The sequence below is a fragment of the Nelumbo lutea genome, chromosome 1, assembly GCF_056320005.1.
Source record: "Nelumbo lutea isolate HS-2025 chromosome 1, American lotus-T2T, whole genome shotgun sequence".
NCBI lineage: Eukaryota > Viridiplantae > Streptophyta > Magnoliopsida > Proteales > Nelumbonaceae > Nelumbo > Nelumbo lutea.
In genome coordinates this window covers 178,788,515-178,807,758 of record NC_142684.1, presented here as the reverse complement: position 1 = coordinate 178,807,758, position 19,244 = coordinate 178,788,515, and the positions used below count along the sequence as shown (strand labels likewise).

Genomic DNA, 19,244 nt, shown 5'->3' with positions numbered 1-19,244 from the left:
TTAGAACCCTTGAACAGAATGGAGTTGCTGAAAGAAAAAATAGGCATATTGTTGAAGTCGCAAGGAGCCTTTTGTTTGCCTCACATGTTCCTACAAGATTTTGGGGTGATGTTGTTCTCACTGCTACCTACTTCATAAACCGTATGCCATCCAGGGTTTTAGGGTTTAAATCTCCCTTCAGTCTTCTTCATCCAGACAATGACCTCTTTCCTATCCCTCTTCGTGTGTTTGGCTGCACCTGTTATGTACACATTCCAAGTGCCCAGAGACATTAATTTGAACCAAAAGCCCACAAGTGTATCTTCCTTGGTTATTCCCCCACACAGAAGTGTTATTGTTGTTTTGATTCAAAGACTAGCACTCGATATGCCTCAATGGATGTTACCTTTGATGAGCTTTCTCCTTTTTATGGTTCATCTCAGGAAAGACATTATCCACAGGGGGAGAGGTTATCACAAGTGTTTGCTCTTCCTCTCCCTGTCCCAGTTAAGTCTCTTGATGAACCTGTGTCCTCTCCAAATGAATCAAGGGAGGATCAATCACTCCATTCTCCTTGTCCTAGTGTTCCTCTCTGTTTGCCTCCTCGTCCTACCCACAATCCCAAAGTATATCAAAGGCAAAGATCTAGGAATGAGCAGGTTGTTTCCCTTACAACAAATGAGCCTCATGCACTTCCAATCATAGATGAGACAACAGGTACTGTTTCAACCCCTTTGGAACCATCTTTCCCGAATCTTGATGTTCCCATTGTTGTTAGGAAAGGAAAACGGAAGTGCATTGCACACTGCATTTTCAAACACCTTTCTTATGGTTTGCTTTCTCCTTCATACTTTTCTTATCTCTCTTCAGTTGCTTTTAATCCTATTCCCAGGTCTGTGTCAGAAGCTCTTGAGATTCCAAAATGGAGAGATTCTATGAAATTTGAAATGGATGCCCTACACAAGAATGACACTTGGGAAGTGGTGGATTTTCTTGAAGGGAAGGATCCGGTTGGTTGCAAGTGAGTCTTTACCATTAAATACTGGGCTGATGGGACCATTGAGAGGTACAAGGCCATGCTAGTTGCAAAAGGTTACACTATGGGATTGATTATCTGGAGACCTCTGCACCTGTTGCTAAGATGACATCTGTGAGGGTTCTCTTATCTCTGGGAGCTCACTTTGACTGCCTTCTTTATCGATTGGATGTAAAGAATGCATTTTTGAATGGTGACTTACATGATGAGGTTTATATGTCTCTCCCTCTAGGAATGTATGGAAGTGATATGCAAGGAAAAGTATGCAGACTGAAGAAATCACTTTATGGCCTCAAATAGTCTCCTAGAGCATGGTTTGAGAGATTTAGAGCAGCACATGTTAACTTTGGCTATGTCTTGACATAGTCTGATCACACTCTTTTTGTGAAGAGAAGTGGATCTCGGGCAGAATATCTCATTGTGTATTTTGATGATATTGTTGTGACTGGTGATGATGCTTCAGGAATTCGTGCTCTTAAGTCTTTCCTCTGTACAGAATTTGAGATTAAGGACTTGGGGGAGTTGAGATACTTCCTTGGCACAGAAGTTGCTAGATCCAAGGATGGGATCCTTATCTCCCAAAGGAAGTATGTCCTTGACTTGCTTTCTGAAACGGGGAAGATTAGTGCTAGACCAGCTGCTACTCCTATTGATATGAGTCACAAACTTTCTGCTTCGGATGGGACGTTGTTAGAAGACAAAGGGGTCTTTTAGAGACTTCTTGGGAAACTCCTATACCTGTGCATGACTCGGCTAGATATTGCATATGCTGTCAGTTGTATTAGCCATTTCATGCATGCTCCCTGAGATACTCATATGGTAGCCGCAGAACAAATCCTGTGTTATTTGAAAGGCTCTCCGGGAAAAGGAATTCTATTTACCAAGCATGGTCATATGAAACTTGAAGCCTATACTAATGTTGACTGGGCTGGAAACATTGATGACAGAAGATCTACTTTAGGGTATTGCAGTTTGGTGGTTGGTAATGTTGTTTCTTGGAGGAGCAAGAAACAATCAGTTGTGGCCCGATCCTCAGCAGAAACAGAATATAGGGCCATGGCACATGGAGTCTCTGAATTGTTGTGGCTGAGATCATTGATGGAGGAACTTGGGATTGAGCATGACAAACCAATGATATTGCACTGTGATAATCAGGCCGCCATCAACATTGCCCACAACCTAGTACAACATGATAGAACTAAGCATATTGAGGTTGATAGACACTTTATTCGAGAAAGAGTCTCTTCGGGTGAAGTGTGTCTTCCCTTCATCACTTCCTGAAGGACAGTTGGCAGATTTTCTCACCAAGGGCATTCCCAAGGCAAGGCTTCAACATGACACTGGCAAGTTGGGCATGATTAACATCTATGCTCAGCTTGAGGGGGAGTTTAGAGAAGATGGGCTGAATGGCCCATAGGCTGTTATTCTATGTTATATTTATGTTCTTTTCTGTAATGGGCCTTATTCTGGGCCCATCCACTTCTATGTTGTGTTTTTGTAATTTCTTGCCCAACCAAGGGCCTCTCTTGTAATTATTCAAGAATTAACTTAATAAAACAATGTTAGAGTGTTAGAGGGGAGGATTAGTTCGAACCTCTCATCCTCTAACCCTCTTTGCCGTCAGCTCTCTCTCTTCATACTTCACCAATCTTTCAACTCTCTTACCTTTCTTGTTTTCATCTAATCCTGTACAGTCCCATACTTTGAAGGGCTGTTTTTCAACTGGTGCATTAGGTGATTTTAGTTTGATGCTACAAGATTATGCTCATTCTAATACATGACAAATGACCTGGGAAATGGAGTAAGGCATTGAAAGTGTTCACTTTTTAGCAAACTTTTATTTGACATGCCTTGTTCAACCAATTTTTTGCATATACTAATTTTCCTCTTTCAAAGTAAGTGATACTTTCATTTAAGATTTTGAAGAATTAATGCATGTTGATGCTTGTAACATTTAGGTGCGCTGGAAGGGTTATCATCCAAGTGATGATACATGGGAACCAATTGAACATTTGGGGTATGCCATTTTCATGGTTTCATACGGTTCTTCTTATAATATAGCATATTGTATGTTTAGTGCATATTTATCTTATTTGTTTCAGTAATTGTCAAGATCGATTAATGGAATTTGTGAGAGAAGGCTGTAAGTCAAAGATATTGCCACTTCCAGTAAGTATTATTGCTTGTAATGCTTCACCAGCTGTGTCCTGGATCACAAAGTTTACTTCTTTTTTTTTCACGATGATTATCTCTTAAAACCACACTTTTCTCAGCAATTAAACAAAATTCCAGGGTGATGTTGATGTCATTTGTGGGGGCCCTCCTTGCCAAGGGATTAGTGGCTATAATCGTCACAGAAATGTTGATGCACCTCTAGATGATGAAAAAAATCAGCAAATAGTAGTCTTTATGGATATAGTGGAGTTCTTAAAACCTAAGTATGTTTTAATGGAAAATGTGGTTGACATTTTGAGGTTTGCCAAGGGTTCTCTTGGACGATATGCTCTAAGTCGATTGGTTCATATGAATTACCAAGCAAGGCTTGGAACAATGGCAGCCGGTTGTTATGGTCTTCCACAATTTCGGTTGCGTGTTTTCTTGTGGGGTGCCCATCCCAATGTGGTAAGTAATCTTTCGTTTGTATATCATGTGACAGTAGTAGATCTTTTAATGATTTTGTTTGATGGTCTCTTGTGGGTTTTCATCCAAACTGAGGGAAGTGCTCCTTTTGAGATTTAAAATGATGAACATTTTCTTTTTATTTTGTGTTTGATATTTTGTTTGTAGAAACTACCACAATATCCACTTCCCACACATGATGTAATTTTGAGATATGGTTCCCCCAATGAGTTTGAGGTACTGATTGTTCTTCTCTGTGATCACTAATTCAATTTACTATGTTACTAGTCCTTTGTTACTAATATATTTGACTTTTTTTTGTAGCGTAATGTCGTTGCCTATGATGAGGGCCAGCCCTGGAAACTAGAAAAAGCACTTTGCCTTCATGATGCTCTCTCTGATCTTCCAGTTGTAATGTCACTATTTTTTACATTGTTAATCTGATATTAAAAATGAAATGAACTAGCACTGTTACATCTCTATTTCAGGTCACAAATGATGAAACTCGTGAGGAGATGTCATACAGAAAACCTCCAGAAACTGAGTTCCAAAAATATATTAGATCAACTATATGTGGTAATCTTTTGACCTCTAGATGGATATTGAAATTAACCTTGAAGCTGTTTTTGATATTATGATGCACAGCTTCCTAAACATACAAAATAATTAAGTATGAGTCTGAAACTGTTTTTGTTGGAATGCTGTTTTTCTAACTTTGATGCTTATGGACGACGATCTAGTGATGTTGTATGATTTTTTGTCATAATTAAGTTTCTGAACCTGAAAAGTATTGCCTTGTACAGCCTCAACCACCTCCTCTTCTGGTTCAAAAATTCATTCTAAACAATGAACTGGAGAGGCTGGAAGCCGGTGACATGGCTTACATCAGAACTTATGGCATCTGGTTGGTACTTTGGTGACTGATCGTGATTGATGCCATAGAAGATTTATGCAGTGATTTAAAGGTGCACCAAGGCACACAGGCGAGGCACATTTTAGGATATGCACCTTGCCTAGGTCCCAGGAATAACATTTCCGAAAGGCACACACCTGATGTGCCTTGCTCTTCGACCCAGGCATGCCCCTTTTGAAAATTTGTGCATTTTTATAGTTCAAAATATATGGAAGAAGCACTTCAATAATTATGAGCAGATAAATAAAAAGAGTAAAAATGAAAAACCAATAGGGGAAACCAAGTTCTATTACTTTCTCTTAGTGTTTTAGGGGAGTTCAATGTAAAAAGGGCCAATCAAGTTCTTAGTTTCTCTTGGATATATCAAGCGATTTTTCTTATTATATTAAATCTAACTTCCCATGCTTGTTATTTTTCTCATTTCTTTTTTCCTTGTGGATTTATTTTCTTTTTTTTGTTTTTTTTTTTGCACAAATCAAATTAACTAGATTACTTTATTTCTTCTAAACTATTGAATGACCATACACTTAATATCCAATTATATGGATAATTCTTCATATGTGTCCTTTCTTCTAAATTGATCATTTGAATTATTTGAGAACTTTGCATTTTGAAACATGAAATGTAAAATGTTTATAATTGTTAGTTGATTCGTTATTATTTTATTTAATGCTTAACTATTGAAACTTATTGCTTATAAACTTTATTTTTATGAATATTTATAACTTCTCTTATATCATTCTAACTTGGTATATTATATGATATTTTTTTATCAATTTATAAAATTTAATTATTTTTATTCTTAAGCTTTGAGGCTTACACCTCACCGTTTTGGGCCAACATGCCTAGACCTGTTCATGGGCCCGGTAGCCCGATAGCCTGGCCCAGCCCGGCCTGCACCCCGACCGGGCTTGGATATGTAATTAGGCCTGCGGGCCTGACCTCCGGCCCAAAACACCAAGCCCGATTGTGTGTTGGGCCATGCTTGGGATTTGTCAAAAAGCTCGGCCCAGCCCGACTCATTTATATAATATAAAATATATAATATTAATATTAATATATATATTAATAATTTAATATATACATTTTTTTCTTTATAATTTCTCTCTCTCTTTCTCTCTATTCAACCACTTCAGTAGCAACATGAGCTATATACTTTGGGCTCGGGCCCAGGCCTGGGCTTTAGGCTTTTTATGAGGGTCGGACTCAGGCTTGGGTCTTAAAAACATTTGTTAATGCAGAGTGAAAGCCCGACTTGGCCCGACTCATTAATAGGTCTAATCATGCCTCAACTATGCCTTTAGCCTTTTAAAACCTTGGTTTCTTGTGAATTTGTTCCTAGGAATGCTATAAACATTATCTAAACCCTAATGGGTGGGTGCTATAAAATTTGAGTTGGATGTATTATAGCGGAATTAGACATGGGATATTGTTGATTTGCCTAAATGGAATGTGTTTTGCTAATGAATACATTATGAGGTATAAGGCATGTGGGAGAAATATTTAGCTCCTACCCAGTCAAAGGACAAGCATCCAACCAAATGCATTTTACACTTAAATTTTAGGGTTTAGGGGTTTAAAGTTTAGGATTAGGATTTAAGATTTAAGATTTAGGCTTTAAAATCAAGAGGATAAATTCGTCCATGGTAGGAGCAAAGTAAAGCTCGATGTGAGGTATAACCATATAAATAGATGTATGGAATAGATTATCTAGAGACATTTGTTCTTGTGGTTGAAATAAACTTAATATGAGTTTTGCTATCTCTTTCTACTACTTACTCATGACCTCTTTATTAACTTATTATGAAAAATGCCTTAGCTCTTTTGGTCAACTTGAGATTTTAAGGGCTTTAATAATCTTTGAGCACCTATATATGCAAATTTCAGTTAAACTCAATCCAACAGTTGGGTTGAGAGTAGTTGAGTTTGCAAATTTTGCCTAGAAGTTAGACTAGCAATATGCATAGTCCTCTCTTTTAGTCTTTCAGAAGACTTAGCACTTGATGGAACCCATCTGCATGATAAATACTCCCCCATTAACCCTTCGATCATCCACCTATCTTCTTATAAAACCAACATTCATCCTTATTTTCAAACCCTTACTATCACTGAAGGGTTCCAATAGAAGGCCAGGGATTTCTTTTTCCCTTTTTATATTTCCCAAAACTCCTTCACTTTTAACAAAATGTAAATTCTATATCTATTGTCAAACCCTTCAATAAAGGCAGACATCTAGAGTTTTGATCATTTTGGCCCAGGTCCGCATAGACTGGCCCTGCTCAACTTGGAAATTTCTGGGCCTAGGCAACCATTTTTCTTTGAAGCTTGGCCTACCCTAAACCAGCAATATGCCTACACATAATGTGGTTAAGCCTGGGCCAAGAAAACCTTAGGTCCACTCAGCTTGACCTAACCCAAAAGTGGGCCAGGCTGGGCTCGAGCAGCCCTAAAGGCTGTTATTACCCTGTAAAAACCTGGCAGGGGGCCAGACTGGTCCATCATCATCCCTACAAACATCCCAATGGATTTTGTACCCCATGTCCTGTTAGAATTTCCAGCTTTGCCACCACCTTTTAGCACATTATCTGATTATCATCGTCAATTCTTGACCCTGATGATTGAGTTTCCTCCATTATCCCTCCCCAAACCAAATCATGCACTATAAAGGAATGGGGAATTCAATCAGGATAAATCCATAGTGACTTCTTTGTTGAAGCCTTGATGGCTGTTTCAAAGCACCTACCAGGTACTCTGGATCTACTTCATGCAATCATGTTCCATTCCAAAACGCTTTCTGTCTCTCCTTTTCTAGAGAGCATAAGTAAAAGTAAATTCACACCTAATCTCAACTGGGAAATTGGTATTTTGGTCCTTGATTGCCCATTCAACATCTTTTTCATCTGGGTTTGAACCACAGAAGTAACCAACGAGACGCATCTAAAGCCTCAATAGTTGCCTCACCTTTCTGACTTGCAGGACTTCAACTTATCAAAGTGAAGCTTATGTTGCAATGTTATCACCAATGAAGCTCTGAACATTCATAGTAGCTTTTGCTAAACTTATCTCTAAGGCATCTAGATGGTTATATGCAGTGTTTAGAAATTGGAACTAGCCACCAAATTGAATGCTACCTTGCTTGGTATTATAGATCTACTAATTATATGACAGATACTTTGGCAAGACAAGGGATAAATGGAGTAGGTTGCCCAAGCTACCTGCAGTACGGTACTTGGCACAATTCTTGTACTCTGTTCTTTAGGCTTAGTTTGGGAAGAGTGCATCAATGCAAATACAAGGTTTAGAAATACCGTATACAAGGTTTTGCACTGAATGTATTTATATTTGCACTCTTCACAAACTAAGCCTTAAGTAAAATAATAAAATTCTCTCGACTGTTGTCTACCGATATATATGCATGTGGCATGAAATCCATAAGGCTGATTTTCTTTTACTTCCACTATAAAATCTTTTAGACCTACATAGTTCTTTTTTTTTTTTTTTTTTGAAAAGTAAAAATAAAATTCAGGTGTTAAGGTAACACTAACTCAAATGACGTGGATAGAAAGACAAATTACATGCAGTACCTCAAGTATACAGCAATAAACACAAGAAATACCAAGCTGAAAACAACAAAATAAGTTGGATTTTTAGGGATTTCAGACCTGAACCTGAAGTAAAACTCCTCCTGGAACAGTTCCGCTACAATAACAACGGCAGCAAGCTGGCCTCCCGCGCGGACACGCAGCAATGGAGGGATTGGAAGATGCCAAGATGGGTCGATTCCTCAAAACCCAAGCTCCCAATACTTGAAAACCCTAGCTGGGGCTGAGCTACAGCTCAAACAAGAGAGAAAGAACCAGAAAAAAGCCCCTATAGAAACAGCCCCCTTCTCTTTTATAAGACTCACCGGCTTGTTGGACAAGCCAGTTAAAATATTTACACATAAGCCCCTAGAATGTATCCCTCTCACAAGCAACTCCTTGAGAACAAAACCAACTTCAAATGAACCCTCAAAAGATAACTTTTGTTACAACATGACCCAAGAGACCAAAACCCAACAGATATGCACCCAATTTCCCCTGACCAAAAGTCTGACTTATAAAATGATGAAAATACCCCTGGTTCCAAACTGTCAACAAAGCTACCCAAAAACAACAATTTGGGATCCTACTACAAGAAAAACATGTAAAACAGAATACATTCACACATTTTTTTCTTTTTTTCGTTTTTTATTTATTTTTCTTTTTATTTTCTTGCCTTATCATCAAACGAAAGAAAAACTACATAGTTTTTCTGGCAAGTTGGTTTTCACAAGTTAAACTTATTTGTAGAGATGATGGGTTCCATGTGCAATGGTGAAAGACAAACTAAATCTGTACTTTATGATCATCGGCCTCTTCCCTTAAACGAAGATGATTATGCAAGAGTTTGTCAAATACCACAAAGAAAGGTGGGCTAAACTAGAATCACTTTCATTTATACTTTGATCGTTATTTATCTTCTATGTTGTCTAATTTAGTTCTGTTTTGTAGGGAGCAAACTTCAGGGACCTCCCTGGTTTAATTGTTGGAGCTGACAATGTTGTCCAGCTGGATCCATCAATGGAGCGGATACTATTGCCATCTGGAAAGCCTTTGGTAAGAGTTTGTTTCTTTGTCTTTGTTTCCTCTTTGGTTTCTCAACCTATGCCTGTTTCCATAAATTGCTATATTCACGTCTGCACATAAAAAAAAAAAAACATACACATGCACAAAGATGTGCAATTCCTTTTTATTTCAATAACGTTTCTAACATCCCATAAAATTCCAAGTTATTAAATTGGTGATTTTGCATAGTGTTACCTGCCACCACCTTTTGAAATTTGATTAATTATTTAGTTTCCTCATCAAAAACATTTTTGGTGGTTTTAACCATGGAAATAGTTGGACACAGTAAATACATATCACTACTGTTGCGAAAATTGTGCATGTATCTTAACTCATAAAGAAGGTGGAATCAAATTGTATTGTGAATATTATCATAAATTGTAAGATTGTTTCTGTTTCTTAAGGATTTGTCAAGATTTTGAAAATAGAATATATGCAATGTAAATTTAATAACAATATGAGTACAAACCAAGAGATAAATCCGTGTGACCACTTCCATTACCTTGGTTCTATAATTCATAACAAAGAAGAGATTGAGGAGGATGTTGTCCATAGAACTAGAGCAGGATGGCAAAATGGAGGACCATCTGCAGTCTTGTGTGATAGGTGAATACAGCTTTGTCTAAAAGGAAAATTCTATAAAATGGTTATAAGGCCAGCTATGTTGTCTTAAGCAAAGTGTTGGGAAGTTAAGAAATATCATGGCTAAAAGATGAGTCTGACAGAAATGTGAATGCTCGGACAGATGAGTGGTAAAACTAGGAAGGACAAAATTAAAAATGAAGTCATATGACAAAACCTAGGAATAGTTCTAATAGGTGATAAAATGAGAAAAATTAGATTGAGATAGTTTGGTCACATGCATAAAGACCATCTACAACACTTGTTAGAAAAAAACGATTTATTACAAGTCGGAAGGGGCTAGAAGAGCTAGGGGCATACCAAAAAGGACTTGGGTGGAGGTACTAAGAAATGATTAAGTGCCTATAATTTAACACGTATGGCACTAAGCAAAAGGACTAGCGAAACAAGATTAATGTAACTGACCCCATATAGATGGAATAAGACTTAGATGATGATGATGATGATGATGATGATGATGATGATGTAGTAAAACTTAAATATATACAAAAAAAAGTAACTTTACCCCATTTTAATGCATATCTACCATATGTGTATTTAATTCAAGGATACTAATACACTAGAAACCTAAGATGATATAATCATGTTTGCTTTCAAAATGAATTAGCCCATATATCATGTTTCCTTATCCTATATTCCTATTTATGATGAAAAGTAAAGTCAATAGTATTTTAAAATAGTTATTAACATAAATAAGTCCTATTAAAGCAACCATAGTTTTCAAGGCGCCAAGGCGAGGTTGGGCGTTAGTGGGGCGCCTTGTCGCCTAGGCGACATATTTTTTTATATAGAAAACATAGATCCTAGGGTAGTTTCCTAAGTACCATAGCCATCTTTCCTTAATAATTATTCATAATTTTCATAAGAAAAGTATAGATTTCATGTTAAAGTATAATAAATGTGTTGATTAGACAAAATTTTAAGTTCTTCATTACTTATTGGTTCACGTTTTAAAGTCTTTGAGGGTTCAATACAGCATTTAGCAATGTTTGTATTGATTAAATCCTAACAAATAAGAAAAATCTAAAAACAAATTAGTACATAAACACAAAATGAATATTTTAGTTTAATAGTGCTTATTTTATAATTATAATGTCAAAAAATAAAGAATAAAAAAGTATTTTACAATACATAGTACAAAACTGCTTGGCGATTAGGTAAGGTGAGCCTCAAAGGGCGCCTTGTAGGGATGGGAGATCCATCATATGGATGGTTGAACCCTGTAGGAAGGTTGGGCGAAATTTCAAAAAGATTTCTTGACTCCCATTTGGGAATTCTATTCCCAATTTAGAAAATTGCATTTTCAAGGTTCGTTCTTGTAACCAAACTGGACCAAATCTGAAGCCAAAATTAGGGAGGGATTTACTTGATATGGAATCCATGCAAGAATGCTCCTCCCAACGTAAGTGTTCACGCCCAAAGTGTGTACCAAATCCTCCCTCTAGTTCGAAATGGGCTTTTAAGCCCATTAAGCTTTCGGGCTCACTTCCTCTTTAATGTTGGCTAACTTGGCTCTCTTTGTATGGCGTGGGACCCTATCATTGATCTACACATCAGCCACATGGGTTCAGCCTAGCCTCTGTTACAAGGCCTGGCCTAATTCACTGCTAAATACAGTGAACCCCTGAGTCCATCACTATGGACTCTTAATGGGCCCAACATTTACACTAAATGGTCCTTGCGTCCAGCCATCTTATGAAGGCCCAAGGACTGTGGGAAGATGCAAGATTAGCCCATTAGGTACAACCCTCAATGGTCTTACACTTAACCTCTCAGCCCATAATGATCAAACGCTGCCCAACAAGAGAGGACTTCTCCCTCGACTGCAAGGTGCAGTGCTACACTCTACTCACATGGATCCCGGGAATTAAAACATTTTTGCAAACATTTTGAAACCATAATATATATATATATATATATATATATATATTATATATATATATATATATATATATATGTATGTATATCTCTATATAAATATATTTTGCAAAAACAAATTTCAACGGTTGAAATCAACTATCAGCAGTTTAGGTTTCCATCAGAGAGAGTGCATCCCTGATCATTCACTTTGTCCGACAAAGGGGCTGATCTTGTCAATATGATCACCCACTCAAATGAATTCTCAGACTGTCCCAACATACTCAGGTTTTGACCCCCTAAGGATTCCACTGATTGGCATATCAAAGACAGCCCAACCCAACACCTAGTGCAGTATCATAATCGAGTCTAGGGGTCAGGTGTAACATTCTAGTTTTTCCCATCTATCTCCAAGGTCCAGGGCAATACTAAAATTTTGGTCTGGTTTAGGGTTTCAAGAAAACACACACTACATGTACCTCAGGTCTCACCCTGGCAGCTAAGAAAAGCCACCCCAGCCAACTTGGCAGTACATCAATGTCAACCTTGGTAGGATAAATCCCCCCAGATCTATCTAGCGGCTGTGAAGATTCTAAACTAACACGAGTCTCATATGTGTCCAGTTTAAGGGTATTACACAGAAACACGCCATAATAACATGAATCAAATATGTACTTTATTCATTTACAATAAAATGTCATAATGTGCATCATACTGATTGGAGCGAAGGGCATACACTGTCTAACAACTCCCACTTGCACTTAGGTCCAATCGGGTATAAGCCAGAGTCCCATACTTTCCACGTGTTGCTCAAACACTTTCTGTGTTAGTGGCTTAATCAATGGGTCTGCTACATTTTTCGTTGATGCTACCTTCTGAATCAGGACGTCCCCTCTTCTAACTATTTCCCTTAGTACATGGTACTTCCACTTGATGTGCTTTGACTTCGAGTGGGCTCGTTGCTCCTTAGCCTAAGCAATGGCTCCAGTGTTGTCACACAACAGTGGAATGGGTGATGTGTTGGATGGAACTACCCGTAATTCACGAATGAACTTCTTCATCCATATGACTTCCTTGGCAGCTTCACTTGCGGCAATGTACTCGGCCTCGATTGTGGAATCTGTAGTGGACCCTTGTTTGTTGCTTTTCCAGCTTACTACATAGGACCCCACTGTAAAGATGTATCCAGATGTAGACTTTCTATCATTTGGGTCTGACTGGAAATCGGCATCGGTATTCCCAAGGATCTATAGTGAACTACCATCGAATACCAGACAAAAGTCTTTTGTCCTTCGAAGGTATTTCAATATGTTTTTCACAGCGGTCCAATGCTCTTGTCCTAGGTTAGCTTGGTATCTACTTACCACACTCACGGCCTTAGCAATGTCTGGCCGAGTGCACAGCATCGCATACATGATGCTCCCTACGGCAGAGGTATAGGGAACTACATTCATGCCCTCAATCTTCTCAAGTGTCTTGGGAGACATACCCTTGGAGAGAGTGACTCCATGCCTGAAAGGAACATTTCCTTTCTTGGAGTTCTCCATACTATATCTCTTGACTACTTTGTCAATATAAGTAGATTGGGATAATCCTATTGTTCTCTTCGATCTATCTCTATAGACTTGAAGTCCCAAGATATAAGAGGCTTCTCCAAGATCTTTCATGGAGAATTGCTGCGAAAGCCATACTTTCACCGTAGTTAACATTCCTACATCATTCCCCACCGGTCTTCCTATAAACACAGGGCTCATCTGGATTATGCTCAAAGTCAAACTGTTTGACAGTAGAGTCAAACCGGATGTTCCAGCTCCTAGAAGCTTGCTTAAGTCCATATATGGATCGATTACGTTTACATACCATCTGTTCCTGACCTGTAGGTATAAAACCTTGAGGTTGCTGCATATAGATATCTTCAGTAAGATCTTCATTCAGGAATGCGGTTTTGACATTCATTTGCCAAATCTCGTAGTCATGGTATGCTGCTACAGCTAGCAGGATCCAAATGGATTTAAGCATGGACACGGGCGAAAAGCTTTCCTCATAATCGGTTCCTTCTTTCTGAGTGTACTCTTTCGCCACAAGACGAGCCTTGTAGGTCTCAACCTTAGCATCGGGGCCCTTCTTCCTCTTATAAATCCATTTGCAACTAATTGCTTTTACCCCAAGGGGCGGATCTACCAGAGTCCAAACTCCATTGGTCTCCATTGAGTCCATTTCAGCTCTAATGGCATCCCACTTCAAGGAATCTATGTCCAACATAGCTTCCATATAAGTCACGTGATCCTCCTCACTGGTCATGGCTTCCACCAAGTAACCTTCTTGGTTATAGTTGTAACGAACTGGAGGCCTAGATGCTCGGGTAGATCTCCTAGGTTGCTTATTAATTGGAGCTTGTGGGACATCTCCCACTACTTCTGAGCTCTCCTCATCAAGAACAACTTCTTGACGATGATTGTTTAGGATGTAATCTTCCTCCAATAAATGGGCATTTCGACCACAGAACACCTTCTGTTCTCCTAGGTCATAGGATAAATACCTACAGAGCCTTTTGGGTAACTTATAAATAGGCAACGACTGGTTTTAGATTCCAATTTGTCAGCACTTGTTCTTTTAACATGTGTCGGACAACCCCAAATCTTCAAGTGTCTCACACTTGGTTTCTTACTGGTCCAAATCTCATAGGGAGTCTTTGGAATGGATTTGGTTGGAACTCAGTTCAGCACGTATATCGCAGTCCCCAATGCATAACCCCAAAAGGATGTGGGTAATTCCGAGTGTACGAGAAGTGATCCTCGAATTCTGGGAGTAGCAGGATTCTGAGTGTACGAGAAGTGATCCAATAAAGTCAGGTTTCTCCTTTTTGGCATACCATTTAATTGTGGTGTAGCAGGAGCTAATTGTGTTATTATCCCATTTTCCTTTAAGTAGTCCCCGAATTCATCAGAGAGATATTCGCCTCCTCAATCTGATCGAAGGGCCTTAATGTGTCTCCTCAACTGTTTTTCAACCTCTTGCTTGATCTCTTTGAACTTTTCAAAGGATTAAGACTTGTGTCTCATTAAGTACACGTAACCATACCGAGAGTGATCATCGGTAAATGTTATGAAATAAACGTGCTGGTTACGTGTCCTAACATTAATGGGACCACATACATCAGTATGTATAAGGTCAAGCGTGCTTGTTGATCTTTCGGGCTTACCATTAAATGGTCGTTTCGTCATCTTACCCTGAAAGCAAGGTTCACAGGTTGAGAGATCTTCTACAGTTAGAAAATCCAAAGGACCATCATTTACCAACCTTGTGATACGATCTATGTTAATGTGGCCAAGTCGGTAGTGCCACAGGCACGTGGGATTAACTGTATCACGGGTTCTTTTCTTGGGGTTATTATCCGATGTAGTTTTGATTGTATTTGTTTCCAGAGAATGATGGAGAACATAGAGACAGTTTCGGTTATATTCGGTTATATTCTCAAGTTCTCAATATGCGAGGAATTTGTTATTCCTTTTGATAGAGTAGAAGTTCAAGACTACTATCAGTCTTGAACCCTAATAGATTTCACGTTCGAAAGAGGAGAAAAAGGTATAGAGGAGAGAGGAGAAAGAGTAGAGAGAGAGAGAGTAGTAGAACACAAGAATTGAAAGCAAGGACAGAATCTGAATGTTTTGTCACCGCCATTTCTATTTAGTATTTATAGTTTATGCTAGTTACATGAAAGGACAAATCTGAAATATAAAACAACATAACACATAAAACAATATAAAACTGAAATATAAATAACAACTGGAATAACAAATTGACCATCAGCTAACCCTAGGATGATTAGGGCACATTCTAGCCTTCGGACAGAGTGGGACCACAGCTATGGGGCCCACATCAGTGTTCTCTACACTCCCCCTCAAGTTGGTAATAAATGTTTATCATTCCCAACTTGGATAGATCCGCCTCTAGCTTCTTTCTTGATACGGCTTTAGTGAGGATATCTGCTAGTTGCATACCAGATGTGATGTAAGGGAGGCATACTTATTGAGATGAGACCCTCTCTCGTACAAAATGTCGGTCAACTTCAATGTGTTTGGTTCTGTCATGCTGCACTGGATTATGTGCTATATTAATAGCTGCTTGATTATCACGATACAGCATCAGGGGCTTCTCATACTCAATACCCAACTCCTCAAGTAGAGATTTCAGTCATAGGATTTCAGCCACTCCGTTAGCCATTGACCTGTATTCTGCTTCAGCACTAGATCGGGAGACAACACTTTGTTTCTTCTCCAAGAGACAAGATTACCTCCCACAAGAGCACAATATCCTGTGGTAGACCTTCTGTCATCAACACTCCCAGCCCAATCGGCATCCGTATATACCTCCACCTGCATGTGGTTATTGTTCTTGAACAGTATACCCCCACCTGGGCATCTCTTCAAGTATGCTAATATCCTTTCTATCGCAAGAAGATGTGTAGTTCTAGGAGAATGCATATACTGGTTGACAACACTAACAGCATAAGTAATATCTGGCCGAGTGAGGCAGAGATATAGGAGCTTTCCTACCAATCGCTGGAACATAACCTTGTCTTCAAGAGGCTCCCCACTCTCTACACTAATCCTGTGGTTCTGTTCAATGGGTGTATCCGTAGGCTTGACAACTAACTTTCCAGTTTCTGCTAGCAGATCTAGGACATATTTCCTCTGAGAGATAAAGATCCCCTGTTTGGATCTAGCAACCTTAATACCCAAAAAATACCGAAGTACACCAAGGTCTTTCACCTCAAATTCTTGATGGAGCTGTTTAAGGGACTCAACCTCATGGCTATCATTCCCTGTCACCACAATATCATCAACATATACTGCAAGTAGTGTTAATGAGGACTCTACCCTCTTGATGAATAGAGTATGATCTGACTGGGCCTGTAAAGGATCAACCTACCCGCATCGCCTGTGATAGACCCTCAACTCCTAATCCCTCTGACCACCCTCACCATTGCAGCTCTCATCGCCCAATGGAAAGGTAAAGGAACTGCCCCACTCTCACTGCTCTCCCCCTGAAGAAAAGGACTCAAACCCCCACTCTCACTGCGCTCCCCCTGAAGAAAAGGACTCAAACCCCCATGCTCACTGCTCTCCCCCTAAGGAGAAACCCGAGGATAATAGGGTGTCTCCTCAAAGAAAGTGACATCCATGGAGACAAACTTCCTCCCTAAGACAGGATCATAGCAGCAATAACCCTTTTGAGTTTGTGCATAACCAAGGAAAATGCATTTGGAGGCCTTGGGTTCGAACTTGGAGTGATGAGGTCCAAGAAGCTGAACAAAGCAGGTACAACCGAATGTTTTAAGGGGAATAGAAAACAACTCCTCACTTGGGTATAGAAAGGAAAAAGTAGATCTCATATCAAGGACCTGGGACGGAACCCGATTAATAAGATATATTGTCATGAGGATAGCATCACCCCAGAAGCGAATAGGGACATCGGAGGTAAACATAAGACTTCTAGCCACCTCCAAGATGTGCCTATTCTTCCTTTCTGCAACTCCATTCTGCTGAGGTGTATGAGGGCAAGAGCTCTGGTGTATAGATGCCAATGGTTTAGCAAAGTATTCCTTTGCGTTATCGGATCTAAGAAGCATCAAATTGGGTTAGGATCATTTGGTGAAAGTTTTGGGTCAGGACAGGAACCTCATCTCGTGAACGCATGAGATAAACCCAAGAAAAGGGTATGGTCATCAACAAATAACAAGAAATATCTGTACCCACCCATGGAAGGGATGTGATAGGGCCCCCAAACATCAGTATGCACAATATCAAAAGAATTGTTACTCCTTTTATTACTTAATAAATAAGACCCTCTACAATGTTTAGCAAACTCACAACTTTTACACTACAGCTGAAACAACTCAATAGACTCAAATAAAGCAGGAAACAGACTCTTTAAAGACCGGAAGGACAAATGACCCAATCAGTTATGCCAAAGCATAACTGAACTCACACTCTGAGAAACAAAGGACATCTTCTCTACTGACGCACCCTGACGAGACCTCTCCCTGAGCAGATAGATCCCATTCGTTTCACGGCCAATCCCAATCACCTTCTTCGTCTCCAAGTCCTGAAAAACACATCGGTCAGGGAAGAAGGTTACTGAGCAGTTCATATGCTTGGTAATACTACTGACTTAAAGAAGATTAGTATCAAGCTTAGGAGCGTGCAAAACAGATGACAGGGAGATAGTATCTGATAACTTAATGTCACCCTTCCCAGAAATAGGGACCAAGGAGCCATCAGCAATAGATACTTTATCCCTACCCGAAGAAAATTGGTATGTGGTAAACAGTGAAGGCAAGCTAGTCATGTGGTCGGATGCACCTGAATCTATTACCCAACAAGGTTCAGTAGTACCAGGAGCTGAGGCATGGTAGGCTGAAGCTCGAGTACCTGAATGTGCGAAGGCAGATGTGGGAGGAACTGATGGTGACTGCGGTGGCTGAGCTGAACTTCCAACTTCCTTTTCTAACTGTATTAGGGCAGCCGAACTGCAGCTAAGGTCTCTAATGGTGTTCCTCTTGTGCCAGATGAGGATGTTGAATCAGTGTTCACGACCACATGAGCATTGCCCTTCTTGCTTCTCAACTTTGCTGGAACCAAGTGAGGATGCAGTTTCCAACATGTTTCTTTTGTATGTTTGGGTTTCTTACAATGTTCACATACCACATCCCTTTTGTCTTCCTTCCTCCTGTCCTTCTCTAAATCACCCCCTGATTTGGGTTTGATAGCTACAAAGGCTGGTGTGAGAGGCTGAGGTTGCATCATAACTTTCCTTCTGGTCTCTTCACTATGTACTAAGGAGTATGCCTGAGAGAGTCACACTGTCACTAGTCAAAATCTGTTGCCACACAATATCATACTCTGAATTTAGGCCCGCCAGAAACTCAAACGCCCGGTTTGTCTAGACCTGCTTTCTATATATCTGTGCATCTTTGGAACTCTCCCACTCAAGAGTCTCTAAGTGATCAATCTCACGCTACAGGGACTACAAGGTAGAGAAGTATACTGAAATTGGTTTCTCTCCTTGTTTAAGGTTTTTCACTTCACTTTTCAATTCATATGCTCTGGCAACATTAAGGGGTTGGGAATAAGTTTCTTTTATAACATCCCATATCTCCTTAGTTGTCTTTGCCCACAAGTAATTTCGGCTAATATGGGGCTGCATAGAATTACACAGCCATGTCATAACCAAGTAGTTTTCTTGGATCCACTTGGTATACGTAGGATCTCCCTTGGGGGGTTCTTTCACATCTCCCAAGAGGTACCCTAATTTACCTCTTCCCCCAATAGCCATCACGGCTGATTGGGCCCATTCCAAATAGTTTGATCCATCAAACTTTACGGTTGTAATCTGACCACCTATCTCAGAAACACTACCATAACTGTTGTTCCCAAAATTGCCTTATGCCTGATTTTTAAAGTCCATCTCGGTCAAGTCTCAAAAACAGCACTTGGACTACCAATCACAATCAAAACAATGTAGGACCAATCTGTATTCACAGTGTATG

At 39.5% G+C, this 19,244-nt stretch overlaps 1 protein-coding gene across 6 annotated transcripts in view; it reads left to right on the top strand.

Annotated features, from left to right (window-relative positions):
* Positions 1-19,244, top strand: part of LOC148879505 (DNA (cytosine-5)-methyltransferase 1-like) — a 171,442-nt gene that overhangs the window by 105,937 nt on the left and 46,261 nt on the right. For all 6 annotated transcript variants that reach the window (XR_016104257.1, XR_016104258.1, XM_088961046.1 and 3 more), the window contains 8 exons: positions 2,974-3,032; positions 3,118-3,184; positions 3,308-3,637; positions 3,803-3,871; positions 3,959-4,045; positions 4,123-4,210; positions 8,879-8,997; positions 9,080-9,184. Coding sequence is in view for 4 of the 6 variants with exons in the window: in XM_088961046.1 (XP_088817172.1) it covers positions 2,974-3,032; positions 3,118-3,184; positions 3,308-3,637; positions 3,803-3,871; positions 3,959-4,045; positions 4,123-4,210; positions 8,879-8,997; positions 9,080-9,184 (924 nt within the window). In the remaining 2 variants the exon portion in view is untranslated. The remainder of the gene's footprint in view (positions 1-2,973; positions 3,033-3,117; positions 3,185-3,307; positions 3,638-3,802; positions 3,872-3,958; positions 4,046-4,122; positions 4,211-8,878; positions 8,998-9,079; positions 9,185-19,244) is intronic.